Raw genomic sequence first — 23458 nt, 5'->3', positions numbered from 1 at the left:
TGATCTGATTGAACCATATGGGGCTCTGGAGGGGCTTAACAGGAAAGGCACAGGTTGTTATCCTTGGCCGGGAAACTAGAACTCAGGGGAAACAGTCTCAGGAGAAGGGGGCGATTATGACTAAGATGAAGGTGTGAATCTGTGGAATTTCTACCTAGAGGATTATGGATGACCCATCATTGAATATATTAAAAGCTGAGATAGAAGATTTTTGGTCACTGAGGTAATCAAGGAATATGGGGAGTGGACAGGAAAATAGAGTTGAGGCAGAAGATCCGCCTTGATCATATTGAATGGTGGAACTGGCTTGCAGTGCTATATGTTGTACTCTTTCTTATGCTCTTGTGCAGTAGTATTTCCCAGGGATCAATATTGTGACTACTGCTGCTCCTTATATGTAATGACTTGAGTGTACTAGGATAATTTCAAAGTTTGCACGTGGCATGAAACTCAGAAATGTAGTAAACAATAAGAAGGATAGTCATGGACTTCAGGAGGGCACAAATTAGTGGAATAGACAGACAAAAGGCAGATTAAATTTAAAGTCAGTGTGCAGATATTTGATCTTTATACGTTCAAAATAGCAAAACTGTGTACTTGGTTTTAGGAATTCATTGCAATTTTTTAACAGTAGGGGCGCTATGAACTAAATGTTTCCATTTTAAAGGCGGTGCAGGAACCTGGGAGTATAGTAGACAATCTTTAAAGATGGCAGTTTAATTGAAAGTATTTTCTTTTTTTAAAAGTACTAAAGTATATGGAGAGACTAGAGAAGCTGGATAATAAAAGTAAAATACTGCAGATGCTGGAAATCTGAAATAAAAACAGAAAATACTGGGAAAAACTCAGCAAGTCTGACATCTGTGGAGAGAGGAACAGAGTTAACGTTTTGAGTCCGATATGACTTCTTCGGAACTGGAGAGAGGCAGGAAGGTGATGGTTTTTTTTTAACTTAAGTTTTTACTTTTGTCTCATCAAATATTTAAATTTTGTTCAAGCTGGAATACCATGGAGCACAAAATACGAATTCTTGCTTAAAAGTCATTTTCTTAGCAAGTAGGATTTAATCTTGACAGATCCATAGTCCTCAGATCAAGTTTGAACATTGATAAAGCTTGCACAATATTTTGGCCTAGCCATAGTATAATGCACTTTTCTGTTCACTTATCCATTCAGAAGCTAGACTGGCCTTTTTTCCTTCTGCTAACCATTTTTATGTAAAGCATGGAACTGTCAGTATGCAGAAATTAGATCGAGTGGCTTGCAAATCTGGTGCCAAGTGGTAACAAATACTGCAATCATCGGCAAACCGTAGATTGTGTATGTCTATGGTCATCAGTTTAGTTTTGGCACAGAGGTAACTGAAGTTAGAATTTTCCATCTAGGTGTTATCTAATACTCACACCAGAGAGCAATTGATTGTCAAGATGAATAACCACTTTCGGTAGAGTGTAAATAGTATGGGGATTATCACAAAGCCTTGCTTGACCGTAGTCTCGATCTTGAAGGCATCAACTTTGATGTTATCCCCCAATTTAGAAATTGCTTTTAATTTCAAAGTTCAAATTGTTAATGCAAATTGTGAACAGCAGTGGTCCCAGCACTGATTGATTCTTCCATCTTCTGCTACTCTGAATAACTACCCTTTCAGTCTTAAAACCAGCATCAATCCGTTCTGCCTCATGTCCCCTGACTCCACATTATCTGACCTTATTCTTGAAACTATTATGGAGCACCTTATCAAAAGGCTTTTTGAAAATCCAGGTAAATTATATCTGCTGTGTTAACCATTATATGCTCTATCTCTTACCTCCTAAAAGTTCATGAGGTTGGTCAAGCAAGATTTTCCCATTTGAAAGTCATGCTGCCTATTCATTATTACATTTATTGTTTCTAGATTTTGCTCCTCCTCTGCTTTTGTGGGAATTCCATTATTTTTCCTATCGCCAATTTTAAGCATCATTGGGTGTGATCAAGTCCCCCTTCTAAAATATCAGAATTACATTCACCAACCATCAGCCCTTGGCACTACACCTTTTTATAATGAATTATTTTTACAGAAACACTTTAATATGGCAATGTATTTAAGTGCATTTTTCTATCACAGCAGAGGTAACAATGTATTTTTTTAAAAAAGCCTAGTAGAACATAAACAGTAACTGGCTTGGAAAATGCAGGAGGCTGCTATACAACTCCTGTTCCTCTATTATGCTTTGCAACTTTTACATGTCTTCAGAAGCTCAATGCAAAAATATTTACAAAATAAGCAGTGTTTTGAAACTGAGCTCATGAGATGTAAGGAACGAGAAAGAGTTTATGTAAGTTGTGTTTGTACTTGTGGGCATTAGAAATAAGCTACAGCTTTAAGTTTCAGTTTAATTTGTATTTCTGTATCTGTGTTAAGGAAGGGGGAACTTGAGTTTTGGTTTCACTTTAAAAGATGCCTGTATTCTAATGAGGTTTTATGACTCTTGGAGGGAAGTTAAAATCAAACACAAGGTAGAAAAACCGCTGTTACCTAGCAACAGGGGTCCAGAGAGAGGGACCCACAGAGAGACAGAAAGGAAAAAGTGGTTTCAGTTCAGTTGAAACGAGTTGCCAGCAGAAGCAGCAAAGGAGAGGGACAGATAGAAAGTCCCAAACTAAAGAAGCCAAAACCAGGGAGTGGAACAGGAGAAAGGTCCCAAAAAACCTTCTGGCCAAAGGAAGAGCAGGAATCTGGAAAGGGTCCTGTTAAATGAAGTGAAGAGCAGAGGAAGGCTCCAAGCTTAAAAGAAAAAAATCTGCAGGATGCAGACTTAAAGCAAAATAGGCTTATAAGAAGCCAGAAGATCCAAGGAGACAGCCAGAGGTTGGTGACTCCTTACTCTGGACACTTGAAGCTGGTGACTCCTTACTCTGGGCGCTTGAAGCATGGTGTGCTATTGGTACAGCTGAATATCTCGGGGAGAGTGCATGGAATGCAAAGCTTGAATGCACAAGATGATCCAGGGGAGATGAGCATCAGAATGAGAGTTTGAAAACCTGGAGGTGGACCCTTGTGGAAGGCATCCTAGAGAAAGCATCATTTGGGAGAAGATTCCAAAGCAGTTTCTTCCAGAGTAGATGGAGATTGAAAACCCACATGTGAAAGATGGAATTCAGTGAGATTAGTTGGCTTATGGTGTGACAAGCATCTGGGGAAGTTGATGAGGAACCATAGCATCTGTTTGGGTTGGCATTTGTCACTTGATTTCAGAGTGTGGTATGCCTGACCACAGGTCGCCTATTGGTTTACATGGACTGTGTAGTTACTGTGAGTATTAGAGTATAAAATAGCTTTTGTAACTTGTGTGATCCTTACAAATCTATATATCCGTAAAGTTATAGTTGTGGGTGAAGGAGTGTTGTAATATAGTTAATTTTTTCCGGTTTAATAAAGGTTTTATTCTTTTGTTTAAAAGTTCATCAACTGACTCCTTTGACTCTGTTCAGTAGTCACCCTCCATATTTCTAAACAGAAAATGTTAGGATCTATCAAGCCTGGTCCCACTCTGGGATCTGGCATGTCTGGTAGTACCATCAGCTGGGATCATAACAGAATAATGCAATTTATTGACCTTAAGGATTTACTGGTCTTCTGTTTTTATTGGTTGACCTGATGTAATTCAGCCATGTTTAATGCAAATGCAGTTTATGTTTGTGCCTTATACAATTTGAGTAGACTTTGGTACCGTAAGTATGCGAAGAATAAGTGAACTCCACTGTTTTGGCTTTGCTATCTAATTGTAACTAAACAAATTGTAGCTTTAAAAGTATCCTTCCACAAATTGCAGCATAGTCAAGAGGTCAAATGCTTTCACAAACCAGGGAAGTGAAGTTGTATTATGTGTGGCTCCTCAGTTTTCCCATTTGATAAAGACAGCATATAACTGAACCATACAGTGTTGAAGGTTCCAGGTTTGATTCCTGTGTGTGAACATTGAGTGAGAATGGAATTGGTCTCAATTTTGTAATGTTTCCTGTACTCTGTTAACTTACCAGCACTCAATTGTCTGGGCAGACACGAAGAATTGCCATTCTGGCAAAGTACAAGAGGGCAACAGGTAATTGTGAAACTGAACCCTGAAAGGAGTCAACACCTTAGTGAGAGAAAAATGACCCCAAAAGATATCACTTTTCCACTGTTTTCCTGGTCTCGTTAATAAAATTGTATGACAGTGGGACCACTTTCATATCAGAGACATTGAGGGTCAGGGAAGCATAACAGAAGTTTAAACATTACACACTGCTTCCATTGGTGTTAAATGGTGTGGGTCTCCTGCTCTCCTGGAATTTAGATTACGTTTCTGAATTTTGCAGTTAATGTATGGCCGTGAAAAAAATGGGCTTTGTTCCAAGCTGTGTTAAGGCTTGCCATAGCACACATTTTAATTATAAATGGTTCCAGTAAATGTCAAATATACTTCTATTTGGCAGAAAATGAAATTATATGTACTTTTGAAAGGGGTAGAAACTTGGAGCAATACCATTTATAAAATGTATGCATTTAATGTCAAATCCAGATTGTCTCAAGGCACCTAACACCGGAAATGGTACCCAGAAGACTTAAACCAGATTGCAAAAGTAGTGTTCCAATGATTTATAGCTATCGTCAGTGATAGAAACCAAACAAAATATTTCATTACTTTGGTACAATTCTCATTTTATTTGTTTACTTTAAAAAAGAATCATGGTTTTTAGGAATTTACCAGAAAGTAAGCTGCTGGCTGACCTTGTGACTGGCTGTGTTGTTCTGACATGACTAGGATTTTTTTGGTAATGTTTCATTTAATTGTTAACTATTTTTTTTAACCTTCTACAATATATTCAGGAATTTAATGTGCAGAAATAGGAACATAGGAGCAGGAGTAAGTCATTCGGCCCACTGAGCCTGCAACACCATTCAGTTAGATCACAGTTAATTACCACAACGCCACCTTCCCGCTCTATCCCCGTATCCCTTGATGTCATTAGTATCCTGAAATCAGTCAATTTCTGCCTTGAACATGCTCAATTATTGAGCACTCTGGGATTGAGAATTCCACAGATTCACCACTGAGTAAAGAAATCCCTCCTCATCTCAGTCTTAAATGGCCTGCCCCTTATTTTGAGACTGTGTCCGCTGGTTCTAGACTCAGCAGCCAGGGGAAACATCCTATCCACATCTACCCTGTCACACCCAGTAAGAATTTTGTATGTTTCAATGAGATCACCTCTCATTCTTTGAAATGCTGGAGAATACAGGCCCAGTTTCCTCAATCTCTCCTCATAAGGCAGTGCTGCCCTCCCAGTGATTAGTCTGGTGAACCTCCATTGCAATACCTCTATGGCAAGTATATTCTTCCCTAAATAAGGAGACCAAAATTATACAATACTTCAGGTGCAATCTCACCAAGGCTTTATACCATTGCAGCAAGATATCTTTACTCCTGCACTCATATCCCATTGCAATGAAGGCCAACAGACCATTTACCTGCTTGCTATTAGTGACTCATGATCAAGGGCACCCAGGTCCTTTAACATCAACAATTACCATCCTCTCACCATTGAAGAAATACCCTGCCTTTCTGTTTTTCTACCAAAGTGGATAACTTTACATTAATTCACATTATATTCCATCTACCATGCTCTTGTCTGTTCACTTACCCTGTGGGGGGAGTGGGAGTGTTTTGAAGAAAGGTTGGAAAGGCTGGGCCTGTGTCCGTTGGAGTTTAGAAGATTGAGGTAATCCTATTGAAACATATTAGATCCTGAGGGGACTTGACAGGGTGGATGCAGAACGGATGTTTCCCCTTGTGGGAGAGACTAGAAATAGGGGACACAGTTTAATAAAAGGGGCCTCCCATTTAAGACAGATGAGAAGAAACTTGTTCTCTGAGGGTCATGAATCTTTGGAATTCTCTTCTCCAAAGAGTGGTGGAGGTAGGAACAATGATTATTTTTAAGGCAGAGGGAGATATATTCTTGACTAATAAGGGAGTCAAAGGTTATCGGGGATAGGCAGAATGTGGAGTTGAGGCTATGATAAGATCAGCCATGATCTTATTGAATTGTGGAGAGGCTCAAGGGAGAGAATGGTTGTCTCCTCCTCATTTGTCCGTTGGTATGTCTGAAGCCTCTCTGCATCCTCCTCACAGCTTGCATTCCTACCTAGGTTTGTGTCATCAGCAAATTTGGAAATATTATGTTTGGTCCACAGATCTTTACATAGTTTGTGAACAGCTACAATAATGAAACTTCTCTGCCAGTACTAGGGGGTCCAGACACACCCCCCCCCCCCCCCCCCGAAAAAGATTTCTGAAGATTTCCATGCCTCCAGCAGCCACCAACTCGCCCCCACCCGTCGCCAGACTTTGTATGTGGACTAAGAAATCTTAACGATATTTTCCTGATCTTCAGGAGACTAAGCCTGGACCCAGGATGATGCTCTGGCAACCCGAGTTCAAATCCCATCACAGTAGATGGTGGAATCAACAAAAATAAATCTGGAATTAAAAGCCTTATGATGACCATGAAAACATTGTCGATTGTCAAACCACTAAAAAGTCAATAAAAAGGAATGAAACTGGATAGATCATCCAGTATCGACTTAAGCACCAGAAACGACAATGGCAAACCCAGCCTTGTCGACCTAGCAAAGTCCTCTAGTTGCTTGTGCCAAAACCTGTGATGCTGGCGACCTACAGAGAAGGCTGATATGGATCATCCATTCAGCGCTTCTGGCTGAAGATTGTTGCCAATGTACAATTTTGCACTGATGCACTGGGCTCCCCCATCATTGACTAGTCAAACAACACTCTGATATAGTCACACTCACGGAATCATACCTTGCAGACAATATCCCAGACACCACCATCACCATCCTTACCGACCAGAGGTGGCGGAAGTGTGGTATACTGTCGGGGGGTGGGGGGGTGATTCCCTGGAAGTCCTCAACATTGACTCTCCGCTCCGTGAAATCTTGTGGCATCAGGTCAAACATGGGCAATTACCATGTACTGCTGATCACCAGAACCATCGCGCCCCATCTCCCCGCCCCCACCCCCCCCCCCCCATTTACCTAATGAATCAGTGCTCCTCCATATTGAGCATCATTTGGGGGAAGCACTGAGGATGGCAAGGGTGCAGGATGTACTCTGGATGAGGGACTTCAATGCCCATCACCAAGAATGGCTTAGTAGCACCACTACTGACCGAACCGGCCAAGTCCTAAACGACACAGCTGCTAGACTGGGTCTGTGGCAGATGATGAGGGAATCAACAAGAGGGAAAAACCTCATCCTCACCAACCTGCCTGCCTGCCACAGATGCATCTGTCCACTGCATAGTCCTTGTGGATATGAAGCCCCATCTTCATATTGAGGATACGCTACATTATGTTATGTGGCACTACCACTGTGCTAAACGGAATGGAATTTGAACAGATCTAGCAACTCAAGACTGGGCATCCATGAGACACTGTGGGCCATCAGCAGCAGCAGAACTGTATTCAACCAGAATCTGTAACCTTTTGGCCCGACATATCCTCCCCTCTACCATTACCACCAAGCCAGGGGATCAACCCTGGTTCAATGAAGAGTGCAGGTATGCCTGGTGCTTTTCCTGGCATACCTAAAAATGAGGTGTCAACATGGTGAAGCTACAACATAGGACTACTTGCGTGCCAAACAGTATAAATATCAAGTGATAGAGCTAAGCAATCCCACAACTAATGGATCAGATCTAGTTTCTGCCGTGAATGGTGATGGACAATTAAACAACTCACTGGCGGAGGAGGTTCCACAAATATCCCCACCCTCAATGATGGAGGAGCTCAGCACATCAGTGCAAAAGATAAGGCTGAAGCATTTGCGACAATCTTCAGCCAGAAGTGCAGAGTGGATGATTCATCTTGACCTTGGATGGAGAATCACAGATGCCAGGCTTCAGCCAGTTTAATTCACTCCACGTGATATCAAGAAAGGTTATGGGTCCTGACAGCATTCCAGCAATAGTACTGAAGACTTATGCTTCGAAACTTGCTGTACCCCTAGCCAAGCTGTTTAAGTACAGCTACAACACTGGTATCAAGCTGGCAATGTGGAAGACTTCCTAGATATGTCCTGTACACAAAAAGGACAAATCCAACCTAGCCAATTACTGCCCCATCAGTCTACTCTCCAACATCAGTAAAGTGATAGAAGGGGTCATCAACAGTGCTACCAAGTGATACTTGCTTAGCAATAACCTGCTCACAGATGTTCAGGTTGGATTCCGCCAGGACCGTTCAGCTCCTGACAATACAGCCTTGGTTCAAACATGGACAAAAAAGCTGAACTCCCGAGTTGAAGTGAGAGAGACTGCCCTCGGCACCAAGGCAGCATTTGACCGAGTGTGGCAGCAAGGAGCCTGAGCAAAACTGGAGCCAATGGGAGTCAGGGGAAAACTCTCTGCTGGTTAGTCATACCTCGCACAAAGGAAAATGGCTGTGGTTGTTGGGGGTCAACCATCTCTATTCCTGGACATCACTGCAGGAGTGAACCTACAGCTGTTCAAGATGGCAGCTCACCACCATCTTCTCAAGGGCAATTAGGGATGGGCAATAAATTCTGGCCTAGCCATTGAAGCCCACGTCCTGTAAATGAATAACGAAACAGTTCCTCAAGGTAGTGTCCTATGCCTGGCTATCTTCAGCTGCTTCATCAATGACCTTCCTTCCATCATAAGGTCAGAAGTGGGGATGTTCGCTGATCATTACACAATGTTCACCATTTGTAACTCCGATACTGAAGCAGTCCATGTCCCAATGCAGCAAGACCTGCACAATATCCAGGCTTGAGCTGACAAGTAGCAAGTAACGTTCATGCCACACAAGTGCCAGGTGATGACCATGGCTACTAGAGCAGGCCACAGGCTTGGAATCCTGGGGTGAGTAACTCACCTCCTGACTTCCCAAAGCCTGTCCATCATTAAGAAGGCAAAAGTCAGGATTGTGATGGAATACTCCCCACTTGCCTGGATGAGTGCAGCTCCAACAACACTCGAAGTTTGACACCATCCAGGACAAAGCCGTCTGCTTGATTGGCACCACCTCCACAAACATTTACTCCCTCCACCACCAACACAGTGGCAGCAGTGTGTACCATCTACAAGCTGCACTGCAGAAGCTCACCAAGATTTCTTAGACAGTACCATTTAGAAGGACAGGGGCAGCAGACACATGGGAACGTCACTACCTGGAAGTTCCCCTCCAAGCCGCTCACTATCCTGACTTGGAAATATATCACAGTTCCTTAACTGGGTCAAAATCCTGGAAATTCCTCCCGAACAGCACTGTAGATGTACCTACACCACGTGGACTGCGGCGGTTCAAGAAGGCAGCTCACCACCACCACCTTAAGGGCAATTAGAGATGGACAATAAATGTTGGCCTCATCAGCGACACCCACATCCCATGAATGAATAAAAAAAATTCAGTTTGGAATTTATGCCTTCATTCATTGTACAAACTTATGATTTTGCTGCTAAGCTGGGTACATGCAAACTTCTTGTCAGGGAGTCTCTGTCCTTAGCTACAGCCTATATTACACCACTGGCTTTATTTGGTAAGATTTTTTTTTAAATATATGAGATGATAGAATTTATAAATGTGGGCATGAATACGAAAGAAAAGAGGTAAAACCAAACCCATATATATCATTGGCAAAGCTGTATTTTGAATATCAGTGTTTTGAGCATCCTGCTTTAAAAATGATGGCAAGGTCAATAATTGTGTACAGAAGAGCGTTTTTCACTTACAATGTTATGATCCATGTTTTCTCTTGTCATAATGAAACATTTCTAAATGCTTTATCAAATTTGGACAGGGTTTAGTACGCAAGTGTTGTGTTTGTTGATGCCTATATTTTTCTGTGTTTTTAAAGAAGTGAAATGAACGAAAACAACTGCAAATCTTTATAAAATGTTGCCTTTGTTTCTGCAGGAAATGTCCTTAGTTGCCCCAGAATCTCCTTGGGAACAAGCTAGAAGAGTATTCCAAACATATGATCCTGAAGGTAAAATAGTTTGACTTGTCATTTCTTATCATTTTAGTTTTTACAAACTTTTACAAGCTTAAGATATAAACTGTTCCCATCAAAAGATCATACTGTTTATGAGGAGAGCAACCGTTGTAGTAGTCACCTCAGATGTGATCTGAGAAAACCAAGATACAAATTTAAAACTATAAAAACACAATGTGACTGGATCAGTAGACTCTTTCAGAACAAATGTTACTTGGTATGCGAATCCCACTATGAATAATATAATAAATGCAAATTGACTGATTCTGATGAGGTTTCTGAAAAATTTGGATGGGTATACAGTTAAGTATAACAAATTCTATGCCAGTTTAATACAAGTTAAGAATATATGGCAGTGGCTGAGATCTGTTAAGGCAGTGAATTGAAAATTTGAAGTACCAGTGTATTTACTGAAGTGCTGGTTCTTGGGGTACTCTAGCTGGCCATGCGCAGAAAATGGCAAAACCTTTTGAAGTGATGAGTTACTTGAATTTTTCTGTGGCATGTCTTGGCATGGCTCTTTCTTTTCCCTCTGTTCCCCATACCAACTATGTAACATATTATACTTTAACAAGGACATCACCCAGGTTTCATCAGTATGATCTATCTAATGATCCAAGCAGTTGATTTGTTTTTCAGAACAACTTTGAGTTACATTAATGTTTTTGGATTTTATCTGCCTTTCTCAATCTACATACTCCAACTCCTGTATTTTGAATAACATCATAGATAATTCTTGGCCCCTTTTGTGAGAGTTTTGAGAGTGACCCTTAACATCCCAAGTTTCTGAGAGAGGATAATGAACAGGCAACTCCTCATTTAAACTGTTTTTTCTACTGCTTATCATATATCTCATAAGAGTTCTCTTGTGTCATCAAAATTATGAAGAACTGGGACAGAGCCTTCAGAAGCCTGCTCCATGGAGCCAGAGTGGTCAGAGCCTGCAACTGCAGCATGACAGTTGGCAGCAAAATTTCATGGGACATGTTGAAATGGCAATTCACAATAACAAATATTGACTTAACAAAATTAATGACAACAGGAAGTAGGGTGTGTGAACAGGAAATACATGTCCCACGTATGAGTTCCTCAAAAGAAAAACAACATGGTCACACTGTACATGCTAAAGTACTTTGAAGTTAACATGGTATTCTTTTCTGGGTATCCATCAAAGTGCAGAACTTAAACTTGTCTAACATTTCTTTCTCTGAAGGTTCCATACAGATACACAATGAATTGAACACTACACTTATTTAAATGCCCTGGTTGGATTTAAGTAACAGGTTGATCCAAATGAACCATATCATACTCCTCTTGTATTTGTAACACTGATCTCTCCATTGGTTCCATGTTTCTTCATGTATTCAATCCAAAATCCTCAAGCTTGTTTATAGAACTCATCATGGCTTCAGCATTGCGACCTGCATAAATTTCAGTTCTTCATGCCAATGTGTGACACCTGTTCTTCAACTCTGACTTCCTGGACATAACTTCTCCCTTTGTTCCAGTTGCAGTGTTGGATCCCTCAGCTATTTTCAGCCTAGAGTTTTTAATTTTTTTTAAAGGGATGTGGTGTTGCTGGCTGGCCAGCATTTGTTGCCCGTTCATAATTATCTTCGAGAAGTGGTGGTGAGCCGCCTTCTCAAACCACTGCAGTCCATGTGGTGTAGGTACACCCACATGGTGCTAGAAAGAGAGTTCCAGGATTTGGACCCAGTGACAGTGAAGGAATGACAATATATTTCCAAGCCTGGATGGTGTGTGACTTGGAGGGGAACTTGCAGGTGGTGGTGTTTCCATGCATCTGCTGTCCTTGCCCATTTAGGTGATAGAGGCACAGGTTTGGAAGGTACTGTCGAATGAGCCTTAGTCAGTTGCTACAGTGCATCTTGTAGATTGTTCACACTGCTGCCACTGTATGCTGGCTGTGGAGGGAGAGTGAATGTTTATTGTGGCGGATGGGGTGCCAATCAAGTGGACTGCTTTGTCCTGCATGGTGTCAAACGTCTTGAGTATTATTGGAGCTGCACTCATCCAGGCAAGTGGAGAGTATTCCATCACACTTCTGACTTGTGCCTTGTAGATGGTAGACAGGTTTTGGGGAGTCAGGTGATGAGTTACTTGCCACAGAATTCCTAACCTCTAACCTACTCTTGTAGCCACAGTATTTATATAGCTAGTCCAGTTCAGTTTCTGGTCAATTGTAGCCACCTCCCCACCCCCACCCCCACCCCAAATGTTTATAATGGGGCATTCAGTGGTGGTAATGCCATTGAATGTCAAAGGGAGATGGTCTTTGTCTGGCACTTGTGTGAATGTTATTTGCTACTTATCAGCCTGAGCCTGAATGTTGTCCAGGTCTTGCTGCATATGGACACAGAAGACTGATTTAGGGTCTGAGGAATTCAAATGTTTCTGAACATTGTGAAATCATAATCGCGAACATCCCTACTTCTGATCTTATGATGGAAGGAAGATCATTGATGGAACAGCTGAAAATGTTTTGGCCTAGGACACAACCCTGAGGAACTCCTGCAGTGGTATCCTAGAACTGAGATGATTGACTTCCAATAACCACAACCATCCTCCTTTGTGTGAGATATGACTCCAACCAATGGAGAGCCCCCCCTGCCGATTCCCATTGACTTCAGTTTTGCTGCCTTGAATGTCAAGGGCAGCACTCTCTCCTTCCCTCTTGAGTTAAGCTCCTTCGTCCATGTTTGGACCAAGCCTGTAATGAGGTCAGGGGCTAATTGGCCCTGGTGAAACCAGAACTAAGCATCACTGTGCAAGTTAGAAACATAGAAAATGGGAGCAGGAGTAGGTCATTCAGCCCTTCAAGCCTACCCTACCATTCGGTATGGTCATGGCTGATCCTCTATCTCAATGCTCTCTCCCTATATCCTGTAAGTGAACTGAATTCAAATTCCACAAGCTGCCATGGTGGGATATAAACCTATGTCCCCAGAGCCTTAGCCTGGGTTACTAGTCCAATGACATTACCACTATGCCCAACAGGTTATTGCTGTGTAAGTGCAACTTGATAGTACTATTAACAACACCTTCCATCACTTTACTGATGGAGAGTAGACTAATGGGGTGTTAATTGGTCGAGTTGGATTTGTCTTGCTTTTTGTGGATAGGACATACCTGGGCAATTTCTCACATCATTGGGTGGGTGCCTGTTTTGTAGCTGTACTGAAACAACTTGGCTAGAGGCGTGGCTAGTTCTGGAGCAAATCTTCACTATTTCAAGAACATTAAGAGGGCCCAGTGCCTTCAGTTGTTTCTTGATATCACGTGAAGTGAATCACATTGGCTGAAGACTGGCATTGGTGATGCTGGGACCTCAGGATGATGCCAAGATGGATGATTTAACTGGGCACTTCTGGCTGATGGTAGTTGCAAATGCTTCAGCTTTGTCATTTACACTGATGTGCTGGGCTTGCTCAAAACTGAGGATGGGAATATTAGTGGAGCCTCCTCTTCCTGTTAGTTTAATTATCCACCATCATTCACAGCACGAGGTTACAGATTGTGGTTGAATGCAATTCTGCTGCTGATGGCCCAGAATGCCTCATGAATGCCTACTTATAAGCTGCTAGATCCGTTCTAAATCTATTCAATTTAGCATAGTGGTCATGTCACACAACACAGCGGTGGTATCCTCAATGTGAAAGCGAGACTCCACAAGGACTGTGCTGTAGGTACTCTTATTAATATTGCATGGACAGATGAATCGACAACCAGTAGATTGGTGAGGGTGAGGTAAAGTAGGTTTTTCCCTCTTGGTTCACTCACCACCTGCCGCAGGCCCAGACCATATGCTTCAGGACCTGGCCAGTTCAGTCAGTAGTGGTACTGTCAAGTCACTCTCGATGATGCACATTGAAGTCTACCACCAGAGTACATTCTGTGCCCTTGCCTCGGTGCATCTTCCAGTGTGTTCAACATGGAGGCGTACTGATTCATTTGCTGAGGATGAAGCGGCGGGGGGGGCTGCGGTTGTAGGTGGAAATCAGAAAGTTTCCATGCCCATCTTTTACCTGATGCCATGAAACTTCATGGGGTGCAGAGGTCCATGGGGTTAAAGTTGACAACTCCCAGGGCAATTCCTTCCTGATTATATATGGCTGTGTAGCCTTCTCTAGTGGGTTTGTTCCACCTGTGGGCAGGGCATACCCAAGAATGGTGATGGTGGCATCTAGGACACTGTAAAATATGATTTGGTGAGTATGACTGTCAGGCTGTTGCTTGACTAGTCTGTGGGACAGCGTCCTAATTTTGGCATAAGCCCTCAGATGTTACTAAGGAGGACTTTGCAGGGCCAACATGACTGGGTGTATCGTCGTTGTTTTCAGTGTCTTGTTCGATGCCAGGTGATTCATCCAGTTTTATTCCTTTTTGACTTGGTCGCGGTTTGGTACAACTGAGTGGCTTGCTAGGCCATTTCAGAGTTAGCCAAATTGCTGAGAGTCTGGAGTCATATGTAGTCCAGACCAGTTAAGGACAGCCTATTTCCTTCCCTAAGGGGCATTAGCAAATCAGATGAGTTTTTTACGACAATTGACAATAGTTTCTTAGTCACCATAAATGTGACTAACTTTTAATTCCAGGTTAATTAATTGAATTTAAATTCCACCAGTGCCATGGTGGAATTTGAGCTCAGGTCACCGGAACATTAGCCTGGGCCTCTGGTTACTAGTCAAGTGACATTACCAGTACGCCACCATTTCCCCCTCAGATACTTAAGTGCTTCTACTTTGTACCATAACCATCTGCGTACATGGACAGTCACTTTTCAAGGGGTTCTATCTGCATTAATAGATTAACTTTCCAAAATTAACATAGCCAGATCATTTCTGTTCCAAGATGAAGCCCCAGAGATAAGTGCATAGTACAGATGTTTGTGGGAAGGGAACATTGGTTTTGAAGTTAGAACGAAGGAGGGACTGTCAAGGGTGTTTTTTCAGGGGTGGAGTTGATAAAAGGAGGAAGATGTCAAGGTGGAGGAGAGTAAAAGTCAGGAATAACACTGGGGCAGTGAAGGAACAATATTTAAAAGTTGAGGAAGTGGAGTAGCTAGCAATACTGGTTGGAGAGAATAAGGGATGAACCAGTGATAAAGGCAAAGGAGAAGTATTAAACAGCACTTGGGTGGTGTGCGGTGGGGGAGCAGGTAGAGAGAAAGAAGAAAATATGAGAAATAGTTCTGGAGGGAGGCAGGAGGAGTGCTGGGTCTGTTTGCAAGAGGTTGGGTAATTAATGTCATGTACAGTGAAGTGCTGATGAGGCCTAAAGAGAACATATAGAGGGAGAGGAGAAGGAGTAGAAAGTCACAATGAAAATGTAGCTGCAGTCTGCCTTTCTGTTTCACCAGCTTTGATTCCCTTTATTGCCTTGATGGAGTGCAGATGGTTTGGGCATCTGATATCAGTTGTCAATCTTGCTCAGCTGTTCTCATCTGTCTTGCCTTAGAAAAAGAAAGGCAATAGGGGTGAATTAGCTTCAGTAATTATGCAATGAAGTAAAAACAAAGGTGTCTATATGCCTAACCTTTGACACTGACAGTTGAATGAAACAGTAGCATTCTGTGAAACTCTTCAGGTGTTTACCTACATTGATGTGTATGAACACTTGTAGACAAAGGTGATGGCTGTACTGCTTAATTTTTGCGTGGGCTGTCTGGCACGCTGTGTCCTGAATGGCAGGACACCAGATTTAAATTATGCCAATGTAGAAGTGAGTGAATGGAAAGGACAAAGTAATGTTACAATGTGAATTTAAGCCATGCACTTGCTATGATTAAGCTCTCATCTCTTTAAATTGTTGATTTTGCCCCAAACACAATTACTCGTACCATTGGTTTCCCCAGTTATTTTGTTAATATATTTGGAAGCAGAAAAGGGGAATGCCTTTCAGATCATGTTCATGAGAGTTGCTACCTGACCACCTAATAGTATGTGCACACTGGCAGCTGAAAGTGAAAATGCTTTGCTTCAGCAGACCATTAATACCGTGAAGACTCCTCTGAAACAGCTGATCTGTTAGCAGTATTATATCACTGTGTTAATGTCTGACCTTCCATAATCTTCTGAGGAAGTGTCAATCAAATTATTCTATGCTTTCGTAGTACTTCCAGTAGCACTTCTGTACTCACTGGAATTTAGAAGAATGAGAGGGGATCTCAATGAAATGTTTAAACCTCTGACAGGGCTGGGCAGACTGGATTCAAGGATGATGTTTCCTCTGGCTGGGGTGGCTAGAACAAGGGGTCACAATCTCAAGATATGTGGTAGACCATTTGGAACTGGGTTGAGATATCTTTTCACTCAGAGGGTAGTGAACCTGTGGAATTCTCTACCACAGAAGCCTGTGGAGGCCAAATCACGTAATATATTTAAGAAGAAAATAGATTTCTGGACTCTAAAAGTGGTTTGGGGAGTGGCAGGAGTATGGCTTTGAGATAGAGGATCAGCCATGATCATATTGAATGGCAGAGCAGGCTCGAAGTGCCGAATGACCTATTCCTCCTATTATCTATGTTTCTATGTCATGACATTTCAGGATGAACAGCCAACAACTAGATTCAAACTTTCCTGCAAGCACTAGCGCACTTAGTTAGCAATGATTGTGGGGGACTGTTTTCATGGATCAGGTTGTCAGATCCAGTTGCACAGCTGCAACACCTGTTGTAGTGAGAGCTGCAACTACCATTCAGAATGGAGCTAGTTAACTACAACTTCAAACTTTGCAGTATGCAGTGAGATGAAGCAGTGGTAATTCAAGATAATGGGAGTATGAATTGCCACAGATGGCAGTTTTCCTTGAAGCGTCTCATGCAGCACTTAGCCATCAGTTCAGATGCAAGTGATTTATCTGCAGTCTTGAGTTGCCGTTCCTTTTTTGCCTGACATTATTTTGTCAAGGCTGAAGTGGTAGTGGACTAAGGCTACACATGGGCTGTGATGCTATCAAACCTTTCTAAAATCTTTTACAATGTTCATCATCCTATTCTGACGTTCCCTCCCCATTCAAATTTCACTTGCACACTTTCCTGTTCTCATTACTTGTGCATTCCTCACACATCCAAATTTGCAGCTGAAACTATACAAATAAGGTGACCTTGGAAAATCAATTGGAAATAATTCCTATTAAGAGTTTGTCAAAAATCTACCAATAATCATTCAGGTCTAAATTGCATCAATAATAGAAATTCTATCATAAAATAAAAACAAAGTACTGGAAAAACTCACGTCTAGCAGCATTTGTGGGGAGAGAAATGGAGTTAGTGTTTTGAGTCGAATATGACTTCTTCGGAATCGAAATTCTAGAAATCATAGTTCTATGCTGTGTTAATTCTAAATCTCTATAAATGTTTAATATATGCTTCAACAGATACCAAATACAAGAATAAGATAATTAATTCCTTAAAATCAGACCCACAATGAAAAAAATCAATGTTGATCAACTGCAGAAAGAAGTGGGTAGGCGAAAAAAATACTGTTGACTTATGCAAGGACAGGCAGGAAATGAACTTCACATGCTGGGCAAGCATTCAGATACTTAAAGCTGGTGCAATCTGGTGGTATCTACTGAGGAATGTATGTCAAATATCTAATCTGGATGGATCAAATAAGCAAATAATGGGAAGGGTTTTAATCACAAGATCATTATTCAGCCCCAAATTAAATATAGCATTTTTGGATTGGGTTCCCAGTAGCTTTTTTTCCATTTTTTTTTAAAAAAAGCTACATCGCCTAGATTGTTGCAACTGTAAATACAGATTGTGCTCCAATACTAATTTTAGGTAGCGCCTCTTCAGTCTAGTGGCTTTGCTTGTAGATCAGGACAAGTTTTTTTAAGTTGAGAAAGTTAGTTTGTAGCTGAAGTTGTCTTTCAGGACTGCTTACTCTTCAGCCGAGAGTCTGTTTGACCACAATTTTCAACTTTGCGCAAAAGAATGCTGCTTTTAGTTGATTAATTAAAATTGTGTTTTAATTTAATGAAACTTCAAGCACATCAGATAAAGGGACAACAATGAGAAAGGGGACGGGAAATACAGGACCGAAGGTGTAGTATCTGAATGCACGCAGTGTACGAAATAAGGTAAATGAGCTTGTGGCGCAGATTGAAATTGGCAGGTATGATGTGGTGGGCATTACGGAGACATGGCTGCAAGGGGATCAGGACTGGGAGCTAAATATCCAAGGGTATACATCCTATCGAAAAGATAGGCAGGTTGACAGAGGGGATGGGGTTGCTTTGTTACTAAGAAATAAAATTAAATCGATAGCAAGAAATGATGTAGGGTCAGACGATGTAGAATCTGTGTGGGTAGAGTGAGGAACCGCAAAGGTGAAAAAACCATAATGGGAGTTATGTACAGGCCTCCGAACAGTAGTCAGGATGTGGGGCACAAGTACACCAGGAGATAGAAAAGGCGTGTAAGAAAGGCAAGGTTACAGTGATCATGGGGGATTTCAATATGCAGGTAGCCTGGGAAAATCAGGTTGGCAGTGGATCCCAAGAAAAGGAATTTGTGGAATGTCTACGAGATGGCTTTTTGGAGCAGCTTGTGGTGGAACCCACTAGGGAACAGGCAATTCTAGATTTAGTGATGTGTAATGAGGCAGACTTGATAAGGGAGCTTAAGCTGAAGGAACCCTTAGGAGAAAGTGACCATAATATGATAGAATTTACCCTGCAATTTGAGAGGAAAAAGCTGGAATTAGATGTAACGGTATTACAGTTGAATAAAGGCAACTACAGAGGCATGAGGGAGGAGCTGGCCAGAATTGACTGGGAGATGAGCCTAGCAGGAAAGACAGCGGAACAGCAATGGCAGGAGTTTCTGGGAGTAATTTGGGAGACACAGCAAAAATTCATCCCTAGGAAGAAGAAGCATACTAAAGGGAGGACGAGGCAACCATGGCTGGCAAGGGAAGTCAGGGACAGCATAAAAGCTAAAGAGAAAGCATACAATGCGGCGAAGAGCAGTGGGAAACCAGGGGGTTGGGAAGCCTACAAAGACCAACAGAGGACAACTAAAAAAGAAATAAGGAGAGACAAGATTAAATATGAGGGTAAACTAGCCAGTAATATAAAAGAAGATTGCAAGAGTTTTTTTAGATATATAAAGGGTAAGAGAGAAGCAAAAGTGGACATTGGGCCGCTGGAAAATGACGCTGGAGAAGTAGTAGTGGGGAACAAAGAAATGGCGGAGGAACTGAATAGGTACTTTGCGTCAGTCTTCACAGTGGAAGACCCGAGTGACGCCCCCAAAGTTCAAGAGAATCGGGGGACAGAGATGAGCATGGTGGCCATTACCAAGGAGAAGGTGCTAGGAAAACTGAAAGGTCTGAAGGTGGATAAATCACCTGGACCAGATGGATTACACCCCAGAGTTCTGAAGGAGATAGCTAAAGAGATAGTGGAGGCGTTGTGGCAATCTTTCCGGAATCACTGGAGTCAGGGAGGGTCCCAGAGGACTGGAAAATCGTTAATGTAACCCCCCGTTTAAGAAGGGAGTGAGGCAAAAGATGGGAAATTACAGGCCGATTAGCCTGACCTCGGTCATTGGTAAGATTTTAGAGTCCATTATTAAGGATGAGATTTCAGAATACTTGGAAGTGCATGGTAAAATCGGGCAAAGTCAGCATGGTTTCATCAAGGGGAGGTCATGCTTGACAAATCTGTTCGATTTCTTTGAGGCGGTAACGAGTAGGTTAGACAAAGGAGAGCCAAAGGATGTTATCTACTTGGACTTCCAGAAGGCCTTTGACAAGATGCCGCACAGGTAGGTGCTCAGTAAAATAAAAGCCCATGGTGTTAGAGGCAAGGTACTAGCCTGGATAGAAGATTGGCTGTCTGGCAGGAGGCAGCGAGTGGGGATAAGGGGGTCCTTCACAGGATGGCAGCCGGTAACTAGTGGAGTTCCTCAGGGGTCAGTGTTGGGACCACAACTTTTCACTTTATATATTAATGATCTAGATGAAGGAACTGAGGGCATCCTGGCTAAGTTTGCAGATGATACAAAGATAGGTGGAGGGACAGGTAATATTGAGGAGGCGGGGAGACTGCAGAAGAATTTCGTTAGGTTAGGAGAATGGGCAAAGAAGTGACAGATGGAATACAACGTGGGGAAGTGTGAGGTCATGCACTTTGGTAGAAAGAATAGAGACATAGACTGTTTTCTAAATGGGGAGAGAATTCAGAAATCTGGCGTGCAAAGGGACTTGGGAGTCCTTGTCCAGGATTCTCTTAAGGTTAACTTGCAGGTTGGTTCGGTAGTTAGGAAAGCAAATGCAATGTTGGCACTTATTTCGAGAGGACTAGAATATAAAAGCAGGGATGTGCTGCTGAGGCTTTATAAGGCTCTGGTCAGACCACGTTTAGAATATTGTGAGCAATTTTAGGCCCCGTATCTCAGGAAGGATGTGCTGGCCCTGGAGAGGGTCCAGAGGAGGTTCACGAGAACGATCCCAGGAATGAAAGGCTTAACATATGAGGAATGTTTGAGGGCTCTGGGTCTATACTCGATGCGGTTTAGAAGGATGAGGGGGGATCTGATTGAAACTTACAGAATACTGAAAGGCCTGGATAGGGTGGACGTGGGGAAGATGTTTCCATTAGTAGGAGAGACTAGGACCCAAGAGCACAGCCTCAGAGTAAAGGGAAGACCTTTTAGAACAGAGATGAGGAAAAACTTCTTTAGCCAGAGAGTGGTGAATCTATGGAATTCGTTGCCACAGAAGGCTGTGGAGGCCAGGTCATTGAATGTATTTAAGACGGAGATAGGTTCTTGATTGGTAAGGGGATCAAAGTTTGCGGGGAGAAGATGGGAGAATGGGATTGAGAAACTTATCAGCCATGATTGAATGGACTCGATGGGCTGAATAGCCTAATTTCTGCTCCTATGTCTTATAAACGTGCACTATTTGTACAGCAAAATGTCCCATGCCACTGCATGAAGTTGGGAGATGGGGAGCAAAAGAGAAGCTGAGAAAAATTTGGGAGTTGATCCAAGAGATGGTGGTTTTTGAGGAAGCTTTTGTAGGTGGGCAGAGATGCAATAAATTAAAGGGGGTTTAGGAACAGAGTTGTTGAGTGCAGGGTGATAACAACTGGAGCTTTTGATACCAATGTTAGAGCAGAAGGAGGGGAACGACATTAAAGGCCATTCATTCCAATACTTTATTTAACTATATATGATTATATCTATTGAGAAATGTAGAACAGAGGATATGGGTTGGAATAGGTTACAGAAGAAGGATAATGAAGCCTGTGGTGTGTGGAACGTGCAATATTTCTGTTTGAAGCAACACAAATGAGTCCTGCCACTGGCAAAAGTTCAGGCTTATCCAAATCTTGATGGTGGGTATTCTGACAGTACAGTAGCAGTTGTTGAGGTTGGTGGCCGAGAGTGAGTACTGTGTCTAATCAGCTTGCATTTAGAAGATTACTTACATGTTCTGCCAGGGAGCAGTACATTGATGAAGAATAATAGGATATCTGGAACAGAATCTTGGGCTTCCTGAGGTCACAGTGCAAAAGCAGGTGTTGAAACCTGTTACAGTTCAGCTTCTTTCCCAACATCTGAAATGACAGTTTCCATAAGCAGACAAGTCTCATATGAACTGATATCAGATTCATTGTACATGAGTATGAGTTATGTAATAACTAATTTCCTATCATCACGGTATATCAATCACTGGGAAATTAAACAGCTTTCCTACCACATTTACTGTCCTCCAGTGGATGAAAAATAATGTGCTAGCAGACTTGAGTACAGGTTAAACTACTTTGTCAAGTTAAATATATAAAAGCAGTTAGATACAGAACAGTACAGAAACAACACTTCTGTTAAGCCACACAAATAAAATCAGCCAACAAAGGGTTAATATTTTTAAGGTTGACATACAAAACTTTTAGATGAAACAGGTTTTCTATTTTAATAGGCATCTGAGGCGCAGCATTGATTTCAATTCAGCTTTAAAGTTTGGATATTTTTTGCTGGCATGAAAATGAGAAAGGTTGTAAAATTGTGCCATATCTTCCATGTTGAATCATTTCACTGATGTAAACAAATAGACAGAATTTGACAGCTGATGCATTATGAGAAGTGAGCTGAGCTGCTAATATTTGGATGTTGTGGCCTCCTCTATAGATATCCCTTAATGGCTCAGGATTTGAGAGATTACAATTATATACTTTTTCACATAAGCTGTTCTGGGCACCAATCAATTTTTGACTTAATTGGTTTTGGAACAAAAACTTTGATTGAACAAGCAAAACATTTAAAACAGATATTTTTCATTGAATACACTGACTCAAGTCTCTATGGGTTATAAAGGGTCCTATCTGAAATAAGTTTGGGAAGTCTCCATCCAGTTCTTCCTGAACATAGCCAACAGCAAACACTGTCCCAAATGAATAATTCCACTAGGAAGGACTGCACAGTATGGTTGGTATAGAAAATGGCATATTAGGGAATTCTCCTCTGTTGGGGCAGAATAGTAGGAACTTCATTCAGCACCTGGCTATGCTGATACCAGTTGCCTGAATTTGAGTGTTATTTGAGTACCAATCCTTCAATTTGAGCGTACAAATTCTAAAAATTTATAAGTTTCATCTGACTGTGCTCCACTGCCACCAGTCAATGGGATCTTCCTCCAAATACAGCTAGGCAAAGCCATTTGTATCCCAATTACCTGCCTTCACGTAAAACAATAAATACAGAAACTTCCCCAATTGTTACAGTGCCACATTTGGTGTTTTAATATAGTTTGTGATATTTTCAATGCAAGGAAAATCTAGTTGAGAAATGGTTGAAAATGAAGTTGATCTCCTTTTGTGAGCTGTATATTTTACTGAAACTTTTGGTTACATGTGAGTGTATTCCTGGTTTACATATTGTTGCAACCAGGTTAACAGGGGTGAACTGACTCCCCTCTTTATCCCACTCTTGAGCTGGATATAATTGATTGAATTTAAAAGGGAGGTGATATTGCCAATTTAATATGTATTTAATTGTGTATGGTTCAGTGCAAGAAATAAGCCAACCAGATTCCTTAAGTTAACAAGAGTTAGTTTTATTACCAAAACTCACTTAGGTAAAGCTGCAGAAATTATTAATGAAAGGTTTAAAATGTACAAATATATCCAACTGCCCACTAATGCAAAAACAACACAAATGCAATCCCCCCAAGCATGCAAAAAAAGAAATAACATTCTGCAGAGTATTAGGTATTAAAAACTTGGCCAAGTAACAAGTAATGTCAGAAAAAAAAACTATTCACCAAGTGTCCAGATGTGTTTTACAGCTGAAGGGCCCCAGTCCACAGTGGCTGCTGGTTCTTAGGGATTCTCAGTGGAGACAATGGTATTGATTCAGA

General features: G+C 41.7%; 1 protein-coding gene across 3 annotated transcripts in view; it reads left to right on the top strand.

Moving 5' to 3' along the window:
• mindy3 (MINDY lysine 48 deubiquitinase 3) overlaps nucleotides 1-23458 on the top strand; it is a 150114-nt gene that overhangs the window by 74645 nt on the left and 52011 nt on the right. For all 3 annotated transcript variants that reach the window (XM_041184573.1, XM_041184572.1, XM_041184571.1), the window contains one exon: nucleotides 9983-10055. In XM_041184573.1, coding sequence (XP_041040507.1) covers nucleotides 9983-10055 — 73 coding nt within the window. The remainder of the gene's footprint in view (nucleotides 1-9982; nucleotides 10056-23458) is intronic.

This window comes from Carcharodon carcharias, chromosome 3 (genome assembly GCF_017639515.1).
Source record: "Carcharodon carcharias isolate sCarCar2 chromosome 3, sCarCar2.pri, whole genome shotgun sequence".
NCBI lineage: Eukaryota > Metazoa > Chordata > Chondrichthyes > Lamniformes > Lamnidae > Carcharodon > Carcharodon carcharias.
This window is presented reverse-complemented; position numbering and strand designations above follow the sequence as displayed.